This window comes from Ursus americanus, chromosome 2 (assembly GCF_024610735.1).
Source record: "Ursus americanus isolate L20-20 chromosome 2, mUrsAme1.1.p, whole genome shotgun sequence".
Classification (NCBI taxonomy): domain Eukaryota; kingdom Metazoa; phylum Chordata; class Mammalia; order Carnivora; family Ursidae; genus Ursus; species Ursus americanus.
In genome coordinates, this window is record NC_142128.1 from 80950634 (window position 1) to 80975809 (window position 25176).

General features: G+C 35.6%; 1 protein-coding gene across 3 annotated transcripts in view; it reads right to left on the minus strand.

The window, feature by feature from the left end:
- Nucleotides 1-25176, minus strand: part of ACBD6 (acyl-CoA binding domain containing 6) — a 204856-nt gene that overhangs the window by 61473 nt on the left and 118207 nt on the right. Inside the window, exon 7 of one of the 3 annotated variants that reach the window (XM_045811482.2) lies at nucleotides 1783-13482. The exons of the other annotated variants lie outside the window; for them this stretch is intronic. Within the exon in view, the coding sequence (XP_045667438.2) occupies nucleotides 13405-13482 (78 nt within the window). The 3' untranslated portion in view covers nucleotides 1783-13404. Of the gene's footprint in view, nucleotides 1-1782; nucleotides 13483-25176 lie in introns of those variants that run through there. 3 annotated transcript variants of the gene reach the window in all.

Below are 25176 nucleotides of genomic sequence, written 5' to 3' on the forward strand. Positions count from 1 at the left end.
AAGAATCAAATAAAAAAGGTCTTATTTCTGATACAGGTTTATTAAAAATAAGAACAAAAGACTTCATTCAAGTCACCTCTTAGAACTGTGTAACAGTCAGTTGAGAATAAAAACAATGATGGCAGTGGCTAATCTGTTTACTGTACTAAGCAATTTACATGTGTTCTCTTATTTAATCCACCCAACCTTATGAAGTAGGCATTATCTCATTTCACAAACGAAGAAACTGAAGCTTAGTTAGGTTAAGTAACCTCGTCTGAGGTCACATGATTTGTTAGTGGCAAAGCCAGAACTTAAACTCAGTCTCGGGAACCCAAGCTTATGCTCTTAAACACTACTGGGATTTTTATGGGTTTCTCTGTATGTCTTCATATTTATATGGAGTCTGAGGTGTTAAAATTAAGATTTAACCATCTCTTAGAATCTGTTAATATTTTTTTAGGAAAACATCTCTATGTGTACAAATGTCCTCTGTTGGCTTTTCTTTTTCTTTAGGACATTTTTTTGAGGATTTCATGATAGCCACCTAAAATTAGCCATGTCAAAACAGAGATCTTTTTTGCCCATGGCTTTGGAGTCATATTCAACTTCTATCTTTTTTTAAAATTTCTCATATTGTCTTTCGTCAAGTAAGGTTGATTGAATTCTCCTCTGCACTGTATCTCTGATTCTTTCTTTTTCCACAGTAATGGATCCTATCTAGGTCCTAATCTCCCAATCCACTAATTCCTACAATAGCCTCCCTAATAATTGATCTGGTTTCCTGTCCCTTTTGCAAGCATTGTCTTAACCATGTTATTCTTTTCCTTAAAACTTTGAAGCATATTCTAATTGTCTTCAAGTCAGATAAGCATTTCTAACAAGGATTTCCTTAGCTCTGAAAAGAATTTGGCATATTGTCATGGTTTTAAAAATTAACCGTGTATATGTAGGAAGTTTAGATCAGTGCGAATATGAGAACATATTATATAATTAATATAGATTGTTTATATTATTAGTATTATAATATTACCTCAGATTATAACCCAGTTCTTTATGGTATTACATGTTTCCGTAATAGCCATTAGGTTAAAGGACATTTTTAAAAAATAAAAAGTACAGGGAAGAGAATATATTTTTTGGAAGGAGACAAGGAAAAAGCTCAACCAATGCCAATAAAAAAACATTCACAAAATATGATGGTGTAAAAGATCTTCATACTACCTAGCCTCTCACAAAGATCTAATTCAGACATGCTTTTCTTTCAAGAAAACAAAAATTTAGAGTAGTATATTATTTTACAGAACACTTTCATATAGACCAACTTATTTGAAAGTAACTTCCTGAAGTAAGTAGGATAGGCATTAGTAACTCCATTTTATAAACAAGGAAATTAAAGTTCAGCAGGGTTAAATGACTTACCTAAAGTGATACAGTAAGTCAAACAACCAAATTAAGACTTAAACTTATGTCCTTTACACAAATGGAATAAAAACTTATGTCCTTTACACATATGGAATAAGTAAAGAAATGGCAAGGTTTGGAATTTCAATGTCGAATTCCCACTTTTAGACCACAAGTAACAGTTATCACTGAATCTGAATAATAAAACATTAGCTACTAATATTTTGGCCAACCAAGATCCTTCCCTCCATCTCCAAAGAGGTTGTCAATGTTCATTCAGTTAAGAATGAAGAAATCCAACAAAGAGGACAAAGGACAGCCTCAGTAACTAAAAATAACTTTATAGTAAAATAAAACAAACTATTTTTAAAAAGATTTTATTTATTTTTGAGAGAGAGAGTCAGAGAGAAGTTGCATGCAAGAGTGGGGGGGGAGAGGAAGAAGCAGACTCCCCACTGAGCAGGGAGCCTAACATGGCGTGGTGCTCAATCCCAGGACCCCAGGATCATGACTTCAGTGGAAGGCAGATGCTTAACTGACTGAGCCACTCAAGCTCCCGTAAGATAAAACAACCTAAAACAAGTGTTTAGAAGGTACAAACATCTCAACGCATTCTGAGTCAAGAGAGGTCCTATTAGATGTTCCCTAGAAGCTGGAAGATACCCAGGAGGATGACCTCCAAAGAATTTCTTTCCCAGTTATCTAGAAGGGGCAACAGAGCGCATGAGGAAGCAGAACTGCTTCCCTGAATGTTAAACACTTAGGAGCATTTCCATGGTGGCTGGAGGCATGATGCTTAGTGCCACGGAGACTAATAGCTCATAAGCTCTTGTGATTTTTGTTCCTTCATACTGTGTGAGTTCTTAAATTCAGAGGAAATTTTTATAGCCCTCACTAACATAAATTGGGGAGGTAGAAGTCTTTGCTCTGGATCCCCCTAGTCAAGTATAAAGTTAGCTGACAATGCTGGAAACCATGGTAGGCATGTCTACTAACCCATCTTTAAAAAATAATATCCTGAAAGGCCTACTGTTTTAATAATATCCTGAAAGGCCCAGAGGTTTTCATATTTTCATGTCTACAACTTCAGATTTCTATCATGTAATACAAAACAGCATTTTAGCAGATATTCTAAAATAAGCCCTATTTTCAGTTCTCCTTTCAAAAATCAGTAAGGTTATCAATATCAAGTAGAAGCAAAAACCAACTAAAAAACAAAAAACAAAAACAAAAACCAAATAACCCCCAATTTTAATAACAAGGAAAATCAAATCAATGGTGTATCCTCTGTGGTAACAGAGATAGACTTGTCTGACTGTGGAAACCAGGTTAAAGACAAGGGCTTGGACAGTTGTGCCCTGAAACAAGCAGACTGCAGGTCTTATAAATACATACAGAAATAATTAAAATATAAGGGGTTTAGAGAGATTAATCTCCTTTAAATAATCTCAGCCACAAAGCCTGTAAAGACACTGCTGGCGGCAGGCCCACGTGAGACCAGCTGTCGGATATCAGAGCAGCAGAGATTAACTGCTACCACTTCTGCACTGACCTCCTCCACGCACTCTTCCCTGGACCCCATCTGCAGTACTCACTGCACCACCGGGAAAGGTTAGCAGAACAGTACCTGGTACAACGTGCGCCATCATCATTTGACTTGATTACCTATCCTTAGCTGAGGGAACAAAACAAACCAAAATAAGAAAGTTGGTGCTGGCAGGGAATCAAAAAACGTAGGGCTCAGAGGACTCTGGGGAAATGCAGGAGGGCTCTGGAAAAGTGCTGATTACCTGATTCCATTCATTTAACCCGTGGCAATTTCAAAGTCACCTTTAATTATTTTCAAACTGAGTTTTAAGTAATGCAGATAGTACCCTTACTCCCAAAGGAAGCACAAAGCAACTGATAACTCTTTAAAAACACTAACATTTGTTTCAAAGTAGCCACAAATTCAAAAAATATTTTTAAAAGGTGACAGTGCCAATGAATAAAACAAGAATATTTTTAATAAACAGCATTCTTTCAGTCAGATAGATTTGGGTGAGGCCCCCTCTGTATCTCTATTGCATGTTATTCCCATGACTTAAAAAGGAAACCATTAAAAACCAGACAAACAATAGCTTTGAAGATGACATGAAATCAATGTACGTAGAAGTCCTTTTAAAAATATAAGGTGTTATGCAAATACTATATGAATATTTTATGAAAAGGATTTCAGATGGAATTTACTTGGACTAATAGAAGAAAACAGGATTGTGAAACAGAAGAACATTATGAATCACTACAAGCGTTCAAACATTGTAAGACTAGATACACATGTACTTATTATCAGATCTATTCTTCCACCAGGATAAATTGAGACCTGGTGCTGGACCACCTTCCTTAAACAGGGTCTATCCAATGTTCCTAAGCCTCTTTTATTCGAATTTTGCTTCTCTGATTTTTGGATACCAACAAATCTCTGCTATAATTTCTTCTTGTCAAAAAGGTGTGGGTTTTGTTTGTTTGCTTTGTTTTTTTGTTTGCATGGTTTTGTATCCTATTTACCTCACAGATGCATTTGAAGGATGAGCGAATAGATAGTATCTAACTCTCTGACTCTAGAGTGAAAGTAGGCTGTTGCATCAATTCTAAGTATTTCAAAGAAAATTCTGTGGATATGCTAGGATGAAATATTCTGGATAACATAATTATCACATTTCTTACACAAATATGACCAATTTTCAAAGAACCAGAATATCAAGTATAATTTACTTTTTTTTTTTAATGAGTAAGAAGGTACTTTGGGTTTTTACATTAAGAGGCAGAGTTCTTGTTAAAAAGAAATGTTCATATATGAAGACACAATAAAGGACAGCTTCATTCTATTATTAAGCAACGGCTCATAAAAAACTTACGTTCAGTTTCTGTTCTTTTAAGTAACACACAGATACCCACACTTTTCTGTGTGTCTCTAAAATGAAAGCTTTGTGTTTATGTTCGTCCCCCCTTAAAAACGGGTTTTAAAGAGTGCCAAGGACGAGGCCAAATGTCAAATACATGCCTGGTCCAGTCAAGACTATATTGATATCCATCAACACATTTTTCACACTTCAGAGTGCTCTCAGATGGTAATGACTTTCAGACTAAATGATTTGATTCAAATTTTGAACCACTGATCTAGAGGTGAGCACCTCTTTTCATGGATCCCCGAGGCCAGTGGTTCTCCAAGTGTGGGTTCCAGGTCAGTGGTATCAGTTTCATTGGAAAACTCATTAAAAATGCAAATTACTAGGCTCCTACCCCAGACCTATTAAACCAGAAACTTTGCGGGCCTGATCTAACAATCTGTTTTAACAAGTCCCAGGTGATTCTAATGCTAGCCAACATTTGAGGACCATGGCCCTACGCTAGTACATATATTCTCTGTAAATGAGCACCATCTTTTGGACAAACAGAAGTAACTCTAAACCATAGTGAAATAATTAAATGCAATAAAAAGTTTATTAAAATATTATTTTAAATAATTTATCTTTTCCTTAATCTTTTAAATTTAAACATCCTTGACAGGATTTCTTTTCATCTTCCAGTGAAAGGCTTGTCCATCAGAGATACCATTATAGTCTGGTGCGCTGTTTTTATAGTTCTATAACATAAACTGACATTTATTGGAGCTTCACATAAGATTTTTCCATCAACGGATGTGTTGGAAGAGCAATAACCAAGTATGCTGCGGTGGGCAAATACCTACACATCAGGACACTTTTCAAAGCCATCAGGCAAAGGGGGTCAGTTGAATTTTTTTTACAGCACAGGCTAATGCTTTAAGAGTGTCTTGATGGAATCAAGGAAATTGGATTGTCCCCCCATTTGCTGGGCTAAAACAAGCCTTTTTTATTTATCCCATTAGAGGAACACAAGAGAAACCTTTTAAATGTCACTAAAAATTTCCCTGCATTGCAAAACCCAGTCAAAAGGGTTTTAATTTTCTCTGAGAACTCTTAAGTAATGCAGTATGTCAAGGTTTAATAAATTGTAGGTGGGGACAGTTTTTGTTACAGGCAACTTTTTTTTTTAAACAAGTGCTTAGACATGCTTAGGCTTCTCTATAGAGAGAGGTCGGGGCACCACCTCATACAGCAGAGAACTCAACTTCAGTCCAGATAGCAAACAAATGAATCATAATGGAATCTGTAAAATATTTGAAATAAATTGTAAGGACATTTAAAAAAAGAAAATATCTTAAAAAGTATTGAAAATGATGGTAAATTTTTTCATAAGTGATATTTTTGTGTTGAGCTTCTCGAAAAATTTCTTAAAGAATCTGGCCTTGAACAAAACCTACCCCAAAGGACAGCACAGAGATAAGGTATTCAACCGTCTTCCAATAGAAAGAGGGAACTACACAGCAAAGAGCGACACTGTATTCCCAACCTGTAATGGGGTAAAACCCCACCTTTTACAACTTTCAAAATACTATAGACACACCAACTAAAAAAAAAAAAAAGCTGATATATATGTTATACGGTTTGCATATATCTCTAGAAACATAATAAAGTGGTTTATATTTAGCTTCCATGATCATGTATTTTGGTGTGTTTTTTTAAGAGATCTAACAAATAAATACTATGAGAGGCTTTCTGGTTGATTTTTTCCCCCTTCAACAAAATATTCAAAGTACTTACAAACACAAAACAAAATGTTACAAAGGGAATACCAGAACAGAGGAGTTTTTTAAAAAAATGACTACCTATAAATGAGTGTGGTTTCTTCCCTGAATCATCACCTTGGTAAAACTATTTTTAACCATACTCAAATGCTTAAACACAGTGTCTTACTCTATTCCCTAGCTCCCCACACCAAAAGAGAGAGCGAGGGAGGGAGAAGGTAAGAAACTATGCCAAAGACAAAATACCTAGTACTTGGAAATGCAATGATTAATAATGAAATTAGGTTGACTATTTTCTAAAATAGACTTTTAGGTCACATCAGGGCCAGAGGATGTGGGTTTTGACAATGAGAAGGTTCAGTAGGGCAGTCCTGCAGGCTGCTAGCGCCACTTGAACTGCTGGTGTTCTGAGTCCACCGTGTGACCACAGCTGTTCCAGAGGGAGGCTTAGTGAAGTGCTAGCTGACAAAAGAAGAATGTGAAGCAGGCTGGGAACAAGAAAGATTTCGCTTGTGTCATGTACAATCATCTATCCCTACACTTTCAATTAATCTGCTTTAATTATTAATTAAACTTAGTATTTAAAAGTTAGTATCTTGTTTTTATGGGAACTCCAGCTTTATTACCTAAATTCCTAACAAGTTCATACATTTCGGTATTAGTCACTCTATTCTTTACACGTAGATGAAGGTAGTTTTCCTTTTTGAGCTGTTAGCAATAACAACTCAGAAGCTCTAGATGAAATTCTAAGTTGTCAGGCCTTGAAAGGTGAGTTGTTGAAAGTCTTCCAAATCTGTCAACATTGATAAAAGAACTACCGATTATAAAAAGACAAACTAATAAGCAACCAAAGAGAAAAGAAGCTGACCATGCGAGTAAGGGAATATATTCAGAGTCTATGATGAATTTTTAATCATCAAAAGACCCTACTATTGGCTTAACTTCACTACTGTTTTCATAGGAAAACGTACGCTAATCTCAAAACTTGACATTTAAGTGAACAGAAACGTTGAGAGAAGTTAGTGTTGTCTTTGCTGGAATGCAGGGATTCGTATCCTGGATTCTCAGGTTCACAGGATATCTGCGAAAGGGCTTCAACAAGTGTATGAACCTATTAAAACTGTTTGCGAAAATTCTACATGCAGGTCCTTTCTCTCTGGTGTTCATAGCTTTCCTAATATTCTTCCTAAAAACGTTGAAGAGCGCTGTTGTGGGGTAGCAGTACAGATTAAACCCGACTGGCCAGGAATTGGTAATTGCTGAAACCGGGTGATGAGTACATGGAAGTTTGTTACACTAGTCCCTCTAATTTTGCATGCGGTTGAAGTTTTTATAATTAAAAGATTATTTTTTTTAAACTGCTGGGAAAGGAATTCATTAAATACAAACCAATTCGTGAGAGAGGACTGTGGAATTCTATCTCTCAATCTAAGTGAATTGCCGATCTAAGTGATAGTTGTCTTTCCTTATGTTGTAAGATAAGTCAAAGTGAAGGTAAGGGATTTGGAATTTTAGAAAACAGAAGTGTAGAAAACATAAGCATGGAAATCTTTCACACCAAAACGTTCAATGATGCAAGTTACCTTACTTTTACAATTCTTTATTCTCTTTCTCAAATATGCCAAAATTTGACAGAAAATCAGGAAAACAGGAGAAAAGGTAATTGGCAAAGCAAAGACCACAAAGACAAAGAAGGTGGTGGTTTGATGCGTGAAGGGGAGGGGAAAAGTGAGAAGAATAAAGTGGTGGGTCTAATCAAATCACTGTAAAAAGCTGCGGCTCTCAGAGTTAACCTTGCCAATCAGAGCAAGCAAGAGCAGGAGAAGGAGCAGGAACATGTTTGCGCACATTAAACTTTGCGTGTGTCCTTGAACCTCTGGTGCACCTCCTCCTCTCAAGCAGCCCGGGAAGGCTTCATAATGCTTACCCTTAGAGAGAACCTTGAATTCCATTAGAAAGCTCCATAGGAAGGAGAAACCCTCAAGTGGCAGCTTGAACCACATAGACAGCTCATACCCTTTACTAATATTAGAAGTGAGCTCATGGGATTAAGTCTGCAAGTCCTGGAAAATTAAAAAGTATGAACACACTGATAAATGCCATTATACCAACAAGAATACAAGATACCTTTAAATCTTTTCTCCTTTCTTTCTTTCTTTTTTTTTTTTAAGAGATGGCAAATACAACAACGATATAATAAAGACTGGTTACTAAGCCTACAAGTAAACTCTATAACTAATCTGGCTAAAATCTGACTAATATTTTATTAATATTTACATCTGTATACTGCTTTGCTATAAAATCATGCACTTAATTGATGGCCTAGCATATTTTACCACAAACTACACTTTTAAATAAAAGGAAGTAGGGAGGTAGATACCTTGTCTTTCATGTCACACCTATTAAGTGATTATAGTTCCACTCCATTCTGTACTAATGAGATGATACCTTATATAATATACGGTTTTAATATTACACGTAGGTGGGCATACATTCAATATGAAGGAGAAATGTCTAATTCGGCTTTTGAAATTGGAATAGTCTACCATGTGAAGTAAACAGAAACGTTCTAATAGAGGCTACGTGGCTTAATCTTTTGAAAATTTAGCAAAGAGTATTCTTGCACTGGGTAGGAAGTTGAACCAGATGATTTTTAAATTCCTTTCTACCTTTAAGTTTCACAGTTAGGCTGTATTCAGGGTACACAGTCAACGGCAGAATAGAAACTAGAATCGAGGTAACTTGACTCCAAACTTGAGTTCTTTCTAAACACAAGGTTATAAACCCTTCGAAAGTCTCCAGGCAGTAAACAGAAGAGTGAGGTTAATTAGGTCAGGGAAGCAATACTGGGGTGATGAGGAACTGGACAGCTCATGGCCTATCAACAGAGGGCATTGGCTACTCAGCTCTAGCTGATTGATTCTATGGCAATGTGCCCAGGACTGCCAAATTTTTAATTTTTCAAGAGAATCCTAAACTCTGTACTTTTATGTGAAATTAATTGGCAGTTATTGACAGTTAATTGTAAATAAACTGTGGGTACAGTATCGGTGCTAAACAAAAATTGATCTTTGGGCTGTGTATGACCCATGCTGGTTTATGACCAAGAGACTTTCCTAAAAAATCCCGTATCCAATTACTGATTTTTAAAAACCCCATTCTAGATTCTTCAAATTTATCAACAGTCTTTTTGAAATACAAAAATCTAAAATGTGTGCTTTACATTGATTATAGTCTGCTATGTATATAGTAATTTGCTCTAGATTTTATAGATTGTGTTCCTGTTACTATAAGTGTCAGCATTAAGTTGGCTTTTGCAAGATCAACACTACAATACAATCTCAATGTTTGTGTATGGTCTACAATAACCATCACATTTTCTACAGATGATATTTGTGCATAATCAATCTCTCTACATGTGTATATGGATATATGTCCATAAATATTGTAAAGACACAAATAACTATTTCTTTGAAGAGTAATTTTTTTCTTGAATTATCTTATTCCTATCTTTCAGCCATTATTAACCACTCTATGAGAGTGTCAGTTTAATCATCAAAAAAGCAAGCTTGACCATTTCTAGACCTTATTCTGTGCCTCATTTGGGAGCATCCCGTTACTTTGTGTAATTCCTTCATCTTTAATTTGCCTTTTAATTTGACATTTAGAAGAACATTTCAGACTCAGCAACACCACATACAGCCAAATAAATTTTATAACATGCATATCTAAGTAATATATCTCAGAAATCTTCAATGAGCCACCATTCAACATTCAAACAAGTTAGTTCTTTTAAGGCAGATGACTCATCCATTTCTTGAGTTCAATGAGGAAGAACTGCTTGACTTTTTAAAAAGTTACAGAATTACAGAATTAGCCCAGTTCTGAGAAAATAATCAACTTAAAAGTGTCAAAATGTTGTGATTCAACTGTAGGTAGCTAAGATGTTCAGAAATCTTTATGGTGAAGAAGGTGGATTGCCGGGAGATAAAAACCAGTTCTTTTGTTTTCAAGCTTACAATAGTGTAAGATGTCAACAATTTCTGGTTTACAGCAATAGCAAGAGAGAATGTAGCCAGGGGACCATTAAGAAGGAGCAATTTACTACACCAGGTCATAACACTTTGACAGTGTCCTATAATTCAGTTAGATGTAAAAATAAGATGACACTGGGTGTTCTCTGAACTCAAAGTAATTTGAACTTAATTCACACTGTACTGTGAGCCAGTTGTTCATTCTCAGGTACAAACTTAGAAAAAGAAGTGATTATTCAGTATAAAAATGACAGAAAAAAACTTATTAAAGAAAATTGTGCACTGTGAAAATAGGAACATGGATTAAAAGTCACACTGAAGGGGACTACCTGTTGAACAAAATGATGTCTACAGACAAGAATTTCATTATAAATAAGGAAATATTAAAGACATGAAGAACTTATTACTATAATCCTCAAAAAATGCATCAGATGGCTGTGAATTCTAAAAGCACTGAGTCAGTGTGATAGAGAATGATGACAGCACAATGCAGGAAAACAGCGTGGAATCTGCAGTTAAAATACGCAAGTGTGAACTCTGGTTATCCTATTTACTTACTAGCTTTGTGTCCTCAAGCAATTCACATAATGTCTTTGAGCTTTAGTTTTCTCAACTGTGAAATGAGGACAATGCCCCACAGGACTCTTGTAAGGATAAAATGAGCTAATATATAAATACATTTTGGAGAATGGAAAAAACGATACAAATATTTGATCTTTCAATATTGGTTTTATCATCTTTGTTCACAATTTTCACATTTCTTTTGCAGTGACATGTCTTTCCCTGTTGACCCAGAAAACTCTGCCTTCATTTTTTTGGAGATGTACAGGTTTCTTTGCGTAAGAGGATGATATATTCGTTTTATTCAACAAACTCACAAAAAGCCTCCAAAGCTCCCAGGACTTAAATAATACTACAGGCTTGGTACACAGTGAGGACTAGACTTGATCTCTACCTTCATAATCCATTATAGGGGACCTCTTTTTTTAAAAACAAAATCATACTCAGCAGCGTAATCTTAATATATGTAAAAATTGAGGTAGAGAGGGAAACTTCTAGGTACCTCTATGGGGATTTACAGAACACTCTAAAAACCATCAAGCTGGTAGGTAAGCCTCCCCCAACATTTGTGTGTGCCTAGGGCAAAAGTACAAAAGGAGATCTCTAGAACCCCTTCGTTTGCAACTCCTGGCTCCGTCCTACATCACAAAGGGCTTCTCATACATGCGCGGAGAGACCTCAGCAACCATGCTGAAGCTCAGTTCATCCCTCCGCCTCCCTTCACTTACTCTGTGCCCATCCTTCAGGCCTAGGATTGAAGCAAGATCTGCCTTGGCTTGGGTCCTGGGAGTGAACTGGGCCATTTCAATTGGTCTCCATAAAAGCCAATTGCATTTCTGGTGGAAGATGTGATTTGAAAGTACAAAGTGAATGTAAATTTTATATTTTGGGAAGGGATAAATAAGAGACATGATTATCGTACACCTCAGCTGTTTCTTCTTTCTACTGTTGTCATAAACTAATACATTCTACCACAGTTTTAAGAGATTCTCTACATTTCTTTCAATCCATTCATGTTTTAAAAAGTATGTAAAAATTGGGGCACCTGGGTCGCTCGGTCATTAAGTGTCTGCCTCTAGCTCAGGTCATGATCCTAGTGTCCTGGGATCAAGCCCCACATCAGGCTCCCTGCTCAGCTCACCCACTCCCCCTGCTTGTGTTCCCTCTCTTGGTGTCTGTCTGTCTCTCTCTGTCAAATAAATAAATAAAATCTTAAAAAAAAAATAAAAAGTATGTAAAAATTAAACACTGCTGCTCAAAAAAATAAAGAACTGTTTGGAAAAGATAAGTAAGAGCTACATGAAACAAAGCCAGTCCACTGCCAAGATAATCTGTCAAGAGAATTAAGTCACTTCAACACGTGTATTGTGGTCTCATAATGCATACCCTTCATTTAAGAGTACATTTAATTTGTCTTTAGAGCAGTCTTTAGCATCTACTGCTCAAGAATGTCTACCTGATGTATGTGTTACAGTATATTTGTTCAGGCCTGCCACACGAAGACAGGACTCTGCAGAATACGCATATTGACCAAATATGTCAAGAGAGTCATGAAGTATTCAAATAACCTTGTTAAGATCAAGTTTTCCTACTCTAATTTTTCTTTCCATAAGTTTCTAAAAGATACTGTTTCTTTGAGGCATTATTATTTTTATTCTAAATCTTTGCTCATGGTTTATTTCAAACGCATATTACGTGATATGTCAGGTAATGTATTAGGAGTTGGGAGTAGAAAAATATCAAAGTTCCTACTCTCAAGGAGCGTAGAGTCTTAAGAACGGAGATAATTAAAATAAAGAATGACAAATTCTATCACAGATGTAAACAAAGTATATTACAGGAGTGCAAAAGAGGGGGTCTAAAAGGAGGCTGTGGTCGGAGGAAAAGAAGTGGTATGGAAATGTAGAAAGTATAGGCAAAAGGATTTTGTGTGCATGTATGTGTGTAACTCGTGTGTGTGTCTTCCCAGCTGGGGGAGTATTTATCTACAAATGCACAATAATTTTTTAGTATTTTATAATATTTACTGAATGTGTGCTGTATGTCGAACATTATGCAAGAGCCCACTAGGAATATTAAAGAAACAGGAAACATGATCCTTGCACTCAAAGAACTTACAATCCACTGGAGAGACAACAAAGGTGAACAATAAAGTAAATACAATCAAGGCAATAAGAGCACTTAAATAAAACAACTGGGGAATATCCTATATATATAGTATAGTAAAGTTTTCTTTAATTTTATCTTCCTTTGTTAAGGAATTTTTCTACCACGCTGTCTTGACCTCAGTCAGGGTAGATAGGCTCTGACTATATTTGCCTTCCAAGTGACCCATTAAAAAAACACAACCTTGTTCCCCAAGTTGTTGCTTTATTATTCTAGTGTGTACATGAACTTATGGAAAATATGTGAGTTCCAAATGAACAAAGGGTAGAAACTGTAGAAACACACTGAAAAATGACCTCATGTTGGACAGCCTTGTTTATTCTGTTTAAAAATATATTCATTTTCTAGGGGTGCCTGGGTGGCTCAGTTGGTTAAGCGTCCAACTCTTGGTTTTGGCTCAGGTCGTGATCTCAGGGTCATGAGATTGAGTCCCGCACTGGACTCCATGTTCAGCAGGGAGTCTGCTGAAAACCCTTTTCCCTTCCATCTCCTTTCCCCTCTGTTCTCTCTCTCCCTAAAATCAATCAATCAATCAATCCTTAAAATATAGATATATATCTTTTCTAAAAAGCTTTGATGATTTTACTTTGTTTTGATAAACTAACTGAAAACTTACCAGTCAGGATCATTTGTTAGTGGAAAACTTGGATTTGACTCTTGATGTTGCAGCTGATTATGTGGGAAAAATTCCTTTTAAGGATTATAATAAGAAAAAAAACAAGACCAAATATGTAAACATAGCTTGCACAATTATCTAAAAAAATCACACGTGTTCAGCTCATAGGATTATATCTAAATTTGCATCCACCCTTTAAAAATTCCACCATAGCTAGAAATTCTAAACAGCTGTTAGTGATTCATCACAGCAATGAATTAATTTAATCTGATGATTTTATCCTAACTCCTACTTTAGATGGCACCACAGAGCTGGCAGGTGAATATAGACAAGCCGTGTAGACATTTTATAAATTTGAGATCCTCATCTTCCCAATACCCACCATCCCCAACTCACCTACTAAGTCATAATTTCTGGAATTGAGGTTTTTTTTTTTTTTTTTAAGATTTTCATCTATTTATTTGAGACAGAGCACAAGCAGGGAGGAGAGTAAGGGGGGGAGGGAGAAGCAGACTTCCTGCTGAGCGGGGAGCCCGATGCGGGGCTCAATCCCAGGACCATGAGATCATGACCTGAGCTGAAGACAGACGCTTAACCAATTGAACTACCCAGGCACCCCTTGAGGTTTATTTTTAAAAAGACCTAGAGTTGATTCTGGTGATCCAGGTTTGGGAACTTCTGGGATATACAAAGTGAGCTCAGCAACTTCATAAAGCAAGGAACACTGGATAAAACGTATGGTCATATCGATGGGGCTTTGAGAGTCAAACATAAAAGTTGAGGATTGATTCGTAGATGAGAAACCACCAGAGGTTCTCGATCATAGAATCATTTACTGGAGTAGCATTTAGATAACGATATTTAAGGAAGACTAACATATCAATATCACAGAGGATCAAATAAGTTTAATAAGTTGCCACAATAATACACTCATGAAGGAATGATAATTTGGACCATATGATTGTCAGTGAAAATGAAATTTATACTATGTAGCTCCCCATACCTTACAAGGCCAACAACTGTAGATCTCAAGAGTTTACTTTCCCACAGTCAGATGGTAGTTAAGCCTGAGTGGCAATAATGTTATTAAACAATGAGTGGAATGCTAAAGGTTTACTAATTAAGCAATTATTATTACCATGGATAAACAATAATATAATGCATAAAAGAAGCCAAGCTTTGATAACTAAGTAGAAATTAAAAGTATGAGCAGAATGGGACAGAGAGAAACCTTTTCTAGTAACACACTAGCCCGATGGTTTTATTACAACATGGTTCTTTTGATGGTTACTTTTTATCATGAAAATAACAATATAGAGAGAAAAGCAGAGACCTACTATTCATATTCATATTTAACAACTGTTAACATTTTGCCATATTTTCTTTCTTTTTTGTTGAAGTAGGTTAAAGAAATTATGGATGACATGACATCTTGTTCCTAAAGATATCAGTGTACACCTAAAAACAACAAAGAAAAATCCTACACAACCAAAGTACAATTCCCACACTCAAAATGGTTAATACTAACTCATTAATGCTAATGTGACATGGTCCTCTTAACTTTTACAGTTATATACAAATCAAGACAACATGGGCTTGTGTTACATTCCTTCCCCAAAGCAATCTATACACTCTTTGTGAATTACTGATGGAAAAGTTAGATAAATAGGCTTTGCAAATCCTCCGGATCTTAACCAGCAATGCGATAGAAACTCTTCTTGTTTAAAAAAATGTATCATTAAGGAATGTTCATTTGATAATAACAAAGAGAAGTCACTTGGAGTTTCACACATAGCGCTTCCAGAAGACTTTCAAGAGTTCTTGAGAGTATCACTTCTTTCCAAGAGTCATGGGTGTGGATTGAACATCAGCAAGAACCATGGCATGCTCAAGACTTTGCCCTTAACAGAACCAAGACCTCTGGCCACTGTCAGATAATCTGTCACTATAAGCTACTTGTATCCAAGCCAGATATTTATTGCTATTGATCTGCCTGGTCCTAGCAAAAGACTTTTGTTCTCCCAGACCGGGACTTTGACCTCAATTAAGTTATGAATTTCAATCCGATAGACTGCTCCACTTACCCTACTGCTCTCCCCGACTGGATTAATTAGAATTAGCTAGGCCGAGAGTCACCCCAAGCTCCTCATGGATCATGTTATTTTAATAATAAATAAAAGAAAAGCAGCAATGTACAAGAAGTATTTTGAAAGATTGCTCATCTAGGAACATCATTCAGAACCTGCCAATATCAATTTCTCTGACTTTGATTACCTAATTTACTTTTTATTTCTTTTCATTCATTGGAGTCTCCCCTTCTATTTCAGCTTTCTAAACATTTTCTTTGCATTTAAAAATCAAAGTACTTGCCATTTTAGCACTTTGGTGCTATTTTAGGGTTTCATTAGACAGTAACTCATCAAAGCAATCATTTGCAAGAACATAACTTAAAAACATTTAATAATCTCAGAGCATCAAGAAAAAAACATTCCATCATCTAAGAAAAGTACTAGTCTTTAGCTAAAAGCACTTTTCTTATAGCTGGTTAATGCATTAAAAGTAGACAAATCAGAATGTCACCAAGAAGGCAATATCCAAAGTTGCAAAGAATAAGAATGTACAAACACATTTGTTTTTAATCCATAATCCACTGGGACAGACTACATATTGGCCAATGAGAACTTTAAATCATGCTGATATCAACAATAATCAGTGGAATCAGGATTTGCTAAATATACTGTTCTAAATTCATGATTTACCAGCTAAACATAAAAAATTATTTTAAAATGTAAATAATATTATATAAGAATGTTCACATTCTGGGATGAGTATTTGGTATTTGATACTGAAATTGTAAGATTTTTAGAACCTATAAAGGGAATCCTAAAAACTCTACATTTTCCATTGATGTTTTTGACATAGCAAAAACCTTTTACTTCTTTGATTACTGAAATTTTGAGTTTTGATTAGCTCAAGGGAACGTAAAAGAAAGATTTAATTAGAATGTTGAAGTCTAGTAGTAATTTGAATATTAAAAGCAATACAAAATTAAAGCCCAAACTCTGCCCTCAAAATGCTGAGAATTCCATGTATATTTGAAAGGTACATTCTGAGGACAAAAGAATATGCCATGTATGGTATATATATATATATCATTATAAATCAGTGATTTATCAAGCCTTTAGTATGGAAGTGTTCTTTTCAAATCTTGTAGGAAAGAAACAGGCACACATGAAAGTGACTGCTGCAATGAAAAATAAAAACAAATTTTTAAAAAGTACAGTTATTGGATTTAATCTCCATTCCCCTTCTTCTCTCTCACTACCACATACGCACTCACTTGGGTTCTGTAGATTATGTAAAACTTCATTCATTTTAGAGAAAGGTTTTTTATTTTCCCATGGAAAGGTTCTAAGCTCAAGCACTAGTAAACATTTCTCCTTCAGCACCCAAAACATATCTGTAATCTAGTAAGAAAACAAAACTGGTATGAGGACTGGACTCTTTACAATGTGTGAGAGAATCAAGGATTAAAGAAATAATTTGAGAGCTAAGGCTATTTTCATAATGAGCCACTCAGCAGGAAAAGATCAAATGACAAAATGTATTGTGCTTTGGCAAAGAGCCTCTGTTTTCACACCTGACTTTCATTAAGTTGCATATTCTTAAGTGGGATTAGAGCAATTCTCTAGCAAATCATACAGGTGATTTAACACATTAGCCCAGACTTTTCAAATGACCCTTAATTAGGGTCACAAGGACAATATGTGAGGAAAATCACTAACATTTAGCATCTTACACCTTCCCTTACAGTTGAAATATTTGAAATGTAGACAATGACTTAACATCATAAAAATAGTACAGGAACTACATTAAAGTAATTAGAAATCTAAAAATCTCAAAATTATTTGAAAACATAAATACTAAACAGTCTGCAGCAGCAGCAAAGACTAAATATTTAAGAATAAATTTAACAAGAAATGCTCAAAATCTATGTGAGGAAAAATTTTAAGTATTCCTGGAAAGATGCAAAAGTAGACTTGATCAAATGGAAAGACATCTCCTATACCTGAACAGGATGACTCAATATTATGAATACATCAGTTCTCCCTAATTTATAAATTCAATATAATCTCATTAAAAACACCAACAAACTATTTTATGAAGTTACACAAACTGGTATTAAAGTTCATATAAAACAAACAAACGAATATGTAGAACAGCTTGGAAAACATTTAAAAAGAAAAACTATGAGTGCACTACAGCTGTTCCAAACATCAATACCTACTGTGAGGCCTCTTTATCAAATCATGTAGTATTGGTAAGTGAACAAAGAGACTGGATGAATAGACTATAAAACCCAGAATCAGACCCAAACACATGGAAATTTAGTACAGGACAAAGGTGGCATCTCAGGTCACTGGGGGATGGCCTTGTAAATAAATGATGCTAACACAACTGGGAAGCCATTTGGCAAAAGACAAAAAAGAGCTCATATCTCACACCATACATTCAGGGATCTGAATGTAAAACATGAAACCATACACGTACCAGGAGACAACATAGGTGAATTCCTCTTTAACCTTGATGTAACAAAAAGCTTACCATGACTAAAAAGCCAGAGGCAATAAAAAGGCTGATAAATTTGACTACATAAAAATTAACAAATTTTATATGGCAAAAGATATCATAAAGTCAAAAGAAAAAAATGGGGAAAAATCTGCAACATACTCATATCATACAATGAATGTTAACTCAACTGAAGGGACAACATTAATAACTAAAGCCTAACTTTATTCAAACACAGGCAATGACAACTACATTATTTAATGATTAACAGTGATTTAAAGACATATCTCAATTTCAAGATGTTAAAATGTTAAAAAAATCATCTTAGAAGTGACTTAATGTGATGTAACTAGTTAGTTTAATGTTATTCCAACAAGAATGCCATGGCTTCAAGGTACTTGGTCACTACAATAATTCTGAGATTCAAATTTTAGCTTTTATGATTTATAACCTCTAGATACATGTCAATTATATATATATAGTGTGTGCGTGTGTGTGTGTATAGATATATATTTGTAAGTGGGTTTATAAATGTATAGAAGAATTTAAGAATTTGAAAAATAAATATTTTTTGGTAAATTTACAAAAAAGACAGCTATGTCATTTACTAGTATATTCTATTTTTGCTTAAACATCTCAACTTTTCAGTCTAATTTAAATATTTACTTTAATACTGAATGTCCAGGAATAGTGTTTACATATAAAATAAAGGTAGTAAAAGGGAGAAAGCAGGCCTTTTTTTTTTTTCCCTCCATTTTCTAGGGAGGACTTTTTAAAGGCAGACAAAAAAAGAAGATTAATACATGTCTTCTAAAATTAGTAAATGAGATAGTCAGTGATATTTACATATTTGAATACTAAAAGAGAAGGAGATAAGATAAATCTAAACTATAAACTACTTCCTCTTGGGAAAAAATTACTGAAAAACTGAAAGAATATATATATTTTTCTCATTAAACTTTTGTTTTAATGGGCCTCAAAATTCTGTGACAGATTTCTGGTCAAGTTGCTTCCATTAAAAAGTACTGATTTTTAAAAACTAATAACTTAAAATTGCCACACACATACACAGAAAAACCAAATGGTCCACAAAACATTCTTCTTTCCTCCCGAACGTTTTATGATGCATTGTTATCATTAACCAGTGTTTTACTATTAAATGGCCAATTGACACAAACGGTTCTGAGACCTCTGAGACGGTTCTTCCACCACTGATAAGACTGGGGTGGCAGGTATTGGGGATAATATTCATTTAGCCTTCTGAGCTTTCTGGGCAGACTTGGTGACCTTGCCAGCTCCAGCTGCCTTCTTGTCCGAAAAACTGAAAGAATATCTTAAGTGACTATATAGCCTTATTGAAAACAAGAAACTTCCTTGAAATCTTGTTTTACCTAAGTAAAGTATGTACATTTTATATCCTAGTCCACAATTACATATCTATGTTTGTTTACCTATAAAATGATTTTTAGAGTTACTTCTAAGTTAAATTATTTGTATTCCCCAAATCTTCAAGGAAAATGGATACTCTGGAAAGATAAACCATACTCATCTTATGCTTTCTCATATATTCTTTTTTATTAAATTTTTAATTATTTTTAACTTTTTTAAAGATTTATTTATTTGAGCTAGAGAGGACATGCAGGGGGACGGGCAAAGGGAGAAGTAGAGAAAGAGGTAGAGGGAGAAGCAGATGCCTCGCTGAGCATGGAGTCCAGCTTGGGGCTCAATGTCAGAACCCCAAATTCATGACCTGAGCCGTAGTCAGATGCTTAACCAACTGAGCCACCCAGATACTCCGGTTTCTCATGTATTCTTGCATATACCATGTATGCCACTGTTGCCAGGGATATAAGGCCCTCAGTATGATAAGCTATTAAAAAGAAAAAACAATAAAAAACTTTAAAACAATTAAATGATATGGAAAAATGTCCATTATATAATATTAACTGAAAAAGAAGTACAGAAACCATATATGGCTGTTTTTTGGTTCCAAGTAAGATATAAGAAGATATAATAATTTTCCTAATGCAACATTAAAAAAAGTTAGGTAAACTGAAAAATTGTATTTATAAAGAGTCATGGAAGCAAAAGGGATCGAGTGAACTAAATCAGAGAGCTACTGAGAGAACAGGTTTTCAAAAAAAAAAAGGGAGAGAGAGAACAAGCTCTCTCCTGATGCTTTCTTACCTGGTGGTATTTGCGGATTCTGTGTAAAGGCTAAGGATTGAGAGTGGCTCAAATAAAATGATGACCCTGGGGAAAATAAAATCTGCAAAACTTTTGGAGGTTGCCTGGGGTTGGCTCAACAATTGAAAAATTTCAGAAGTCCCAAACACAAAGTGCTGTTTTCCCACATGGTTTAATTTCTGAATTCAGGGGGCATGTGGGAAATCAGAGTTTCTAAAAGAACACACAGGAATCTGTTATCTTGCAATAATTCAGAGAGACAGTCCTGTTTGAGAAGGGGGCCTACCTCAAATAACAAATCTCAGCATAAACACATTTGCCAAAATTTGGAAGCAGTGTGAGATAGGAAGCTGGAGAAAAAAGCTCAAAGCAGAAAGAATCAGAAGGAGTCTTCATTAGTCTTTCAAGGCAGGGAGGCAGAGACCCATAGGCTCACAAGCAAAAGCCCTGAAGAGTCTCCCCCAGATATGTAGGAAAGCAGACATACAACTAGAGCTACAACACAGCTCCAACCTAGCTTAATTCCTCATTGGCCTGAGGCGATCAGCCCCCCAATCAATATATCTGACAGAGGATCAGGGGTGCTCCTCTCTTGGGGGAAAATAACACTGACTTTAGTTTCTATTCTTCTTTATACATATGTGCAACATACCATAAAAAAAATGATGAGATATAGCTCTTCCTCTTCTCTTATTGAATAGTTCAGTTTTAAAAGCATAGTTAAGGTTGAATGAAGTAGGTGTCCATGGGAATGGAAGGGTAGAGAAGAGAGAAGAAGTCATGTTATAGAGCAAGGTATTAGAGACTAACTAGGATGAAGAGAGTGCCACTGGGAGTGGCAGCAGCCTAATGAGAAGTGTCAGGGCTCATGAAGGATGAGGAAGACGTCCAGACAGAAAGATGGTCTGGTACACAGTGTCAGAGTCCAAGTGGAGTGAAGAAGATATATCTACAAAAGTTGGCAAGGTACTGGATGTTGAAGCCTAAGCTGACTGAGGAAGGCACTCCCATGGGAAAGTAACCCATCTCAGAGTGTCAGAGACAAAGAGGTGTGAGGACAGCATCCTCCAGGAAAGTGGTCTGAGCAAACTGTCAGAACTCCAAGATGATGAGCACATCCATGCAGGAGGGGGTGGCAACAGCAATGAGAAACTGGTTACACAATGGGAGATTGATCAAATAAGTAAATATGATAAGATAATGAGAGCCAGGTTTCTCACTGTCAGAGAAAGAGAGTTACAAATACAGAAAAATTTAATGAATCTTGTGGTATTCAACTGGAAGTAGAGGTACTCCTGTGAACTTATGGTAAACACACACACACACACACACAGAGCACACAAAGAAAAATGAACATAGATGTTAATGTGTATGTGTGTGTGTGTGTGTGCGTGTGTCAGAGGATCTGGGAAGAGTGATAGCCCAACAGCAATGAGCACACCTATTACTCAGATCTTGGTTTCTAAATATCATTGTCTACTAAAATGAACCACAGCTCTCTGGAGAAACTGCTGTTTCCATGGCTGGGAAAGGGAAAAGTTCAAGATGAACTGGAGTTCTTGTTATGCCAGAATGTGAAAATTCTCAAAGAATTATGGGCATACGTCAAAAAGACACAGGAGGCAGACTGAAGGGCTCCCACTGAACAAACCTGGAACAATTTGAGCATAAATTTAAATAATGACAACAGTGCATTATAATAGTAAATAAAATAGGGAACTATGAATCTGAACTGATGTAAATAAAAGCATGAATTGAAGTTTTGATGAGGACAGGATATTTATATACCTCCAAGTATCTTTCCCACAAAACAGTAATGAATTACAAAGGGACAAAAGTAATTTTATTGTGAAGGATCTTGGCAGACACCACCCTAACCAAGTGATCAAAAAAACCATCAGTAATGGGGCAAATTGAAAGTATGTGCTATCAGATAGGTTCCAATAAGAATACAGTATCACTTCTACAACATCCCTCTAGAGATGCATAGCATAAGCATAATCAGGAGGAAACATCAGACAAACTCCAAATGAGAAACGGTCTAAAAAATAATTGGTCTATAATCTTTTAAGATATCAAATTCATAAAGGTCAAGGAGAAACTGTAAAATTGTTCCAGACTAAAGGAGATCTTTAGGCTCTTTTTGACATGATAATTAAGTGCAATGTGTGATTCTAAATGGAATCCTTTTGTTAGAAAAGACCCTCTAGGCGGGCACCTGGGTGGCTTAGTCAGTAGAGCCTTTGACTCTTGGTTTAGGCTCAGGTCATGACCTCAGGATCCTAGGATTGAGCCCCAAGTCGGTCTCCGCACTCATCCGGAGTCTGCTTGTCTCCCCCTCTCTCTGCCCCCCCCCATGCTCATGCTCTCTAAAATAGAATGAATAAATTTTAAGAAAAAAAAAAAAGACCCTCAAGGTCCAACTGGCAAAACTTGAGTGATGTATAAAGATTAGATGACAGTAATATACAGTGATAATATCCTGATTGTGATAGTTGAATTGTGGCTATATAGTAGAATGTCCTTGTTTGTATAGGGGTGACAGGGTATAATGCTGGCAAAATACTCTTCTAGTTCAAGGTTTAAGGTTCAAATACACTCTTGTTGTTTGTATAAATTTGAGATTGTTTCAAAATAAAAAAAAAATTTTATTGAGACATGTGGACAAGTGGGAAATTGTGATCCATAAACAATAAAGAAGAAAGAGCCCAAAGCAGGAGTCTCAAAGATGATTCAGCTATTTAAATTAAGACAAAAGAACTTTAAAATGATTATTGCAAATACATGAAAGAAAATAGAGCAAAAGATGAAAAATTTCAATATAAAAAGGGATTAGGTAAAGTTAATCAAATGGTCATTCTAGAACTGAAAAATTATGTTTGTAATTAAGTACTCAATGCAGTCTTAACAGCAGAAGATAAGCTTATCAAAGACAAAGATGGGTCAACAAAAATTATACAAACTGGAGCACTTAGAGAACTAAAAAGCAATATAAAACAAATAAACAAAAACAATAATAGAGAATATATGATTTTTAGAATACATGCCAAATGGTCTAAACTATGAGAAACTATACTTCCAGATCAGAGAAGAGAATGGAGCAGATGCAATATCCGAAGACATCACAGTGAAAAATTTTGCAAAATCAAGAAAAGTTATGTCAAAAGGTTCAGTGGACCCTAAGCAGAGTTAAACAACAACACACACTTAGTCACTCCTGGAAAATGATATATACTGGGAAAATCTTAAATGCTGTCAGACCAAAAGACAGCATCCTCAGGGTAAGAACAGTAAGGCTTACAGCTAACTTTTAAGAAGAAATTATGAGAGCTAGAAGAAAATGGAATGACATCTCTAAAGGGCGGAAAGAATAAAGTGGCCAACGTAGAATTCTCTATCAAGCAAAATTATCTTTTTAAACTATAAGTGAAATAGACATACTCAGAGAATGACAGCTGAGGTCACCCATCATTAGAAGTCAATATTATAAGAAATACTGAAGTAAGTTCTTGAGGCAAAAGAAAAATAATACCAGATGGAATCAGGAAAGTACAAAAAAACAATGAAAAAACATCAAAGAAATGAAAAAGCATCATTTATGTGCAAAAGATAAAAAACTATTGACTGTTCAATGCCAAAACAGTCTCCTGTGAGCTACATAGCAAATACAGAAGTAAAAATATATCACGGTTATAGCAACGTAAGCAGAAAAAAAAACAAAAAACAAACAGAATTGTACCATTTTAAGATTTTACGTAGTTCAGGAGGAGGCAAAAGCATTAATTTAAGGCAGACTGTAATAAGGGACTATTTTGTAATTTCTATCACAACCACTAAAAGAATGATTGTAAAAGGACAGCAAATACCCGTTAAAGAAGGCAAAATGAAATAATAAAAAAAATAATACAGAAAAAATTAGGAAAGAAAAAGCAGAGAAACAAAGCAGGTGAAACAAACAGAAAACAAACAGAAAGATGCCAGGGGTGCCTGGGTGGCACAGCAGTTAAGCGTCTGCCTTCGGCTCAGGGCGTGGTCCCGGCATTCTGGGATCGAGCCCCACATCAGGCTCCTCTGCTATGAGTCTGCTTCTTCCTCTCCCACTCCCCCTGCCTCTCCCACTCCCCCTGCTTGTGTTCCCTCTCTCGCTGGCTGTCTCTGTCAAATAAATAAATAAAAATCTAAAAAAAAAAAAAAAGAAAGATGCCAAAATTAAATGGAATAATACCACTAATTACATTAAATGTAAATAAATTAAACCTTGCCATTAAAAGATAAAGATCTGAATAAAAACCAAGACCTAACTACACGGTATTTACATGAAACACACTTTAAATATAAAGACATAGCTGATACACCGAATTATGCTCCCCTCGAATTTGTAAGTTGAAGCCCTTACCCCCAGTGTGACTGTATTTGGAGGCAGGGCCTTTAAGATGGTAATTAAGGTTAAATGATGTCATAGGAGTAGGGCCTTGATCCAAAGGGGCTGTTGTCCAATTAGAAGCAGAGGAAACACCAGAGACCTCTCTGTGAGCACAGAGAAGAAAGGCCATGTGAGGACAAGTCAGAACGCAGCTGTCTGCAAGCCACTACAAGAGATCCCACCAGAAACCAACCCTGTCAGCCCTCTGCTCTTAAACTTGAAGCCTCCAGAGCTGTGAGAAAATGTCTGCTCTTTAAGCCATTCTGTCTGTGGTATATTGTCATGACAGCCTAAGCAGACTAACACAGAAATAGGGTAAAATTTAAAGGATAGAAAAAATATATATAAGGCAAACACTATCCAAAGAAAAACTGACGTAACTATATAATATTGAACAAAATACATTTTAAGACACTAAGAATAGATTTTAAATAGCCATTTCTCAGTGATAAAAGATAAAAGCCAACTCAGTGAAAAGTTGACAGCTCTTCTTTCAGATTAACTATATAATATTGAACAAAATACATTTTACACACTAAGAATAGATTTTAAATAGCCATTTCTCAGTGATAAAAGGGTCGATTCAACA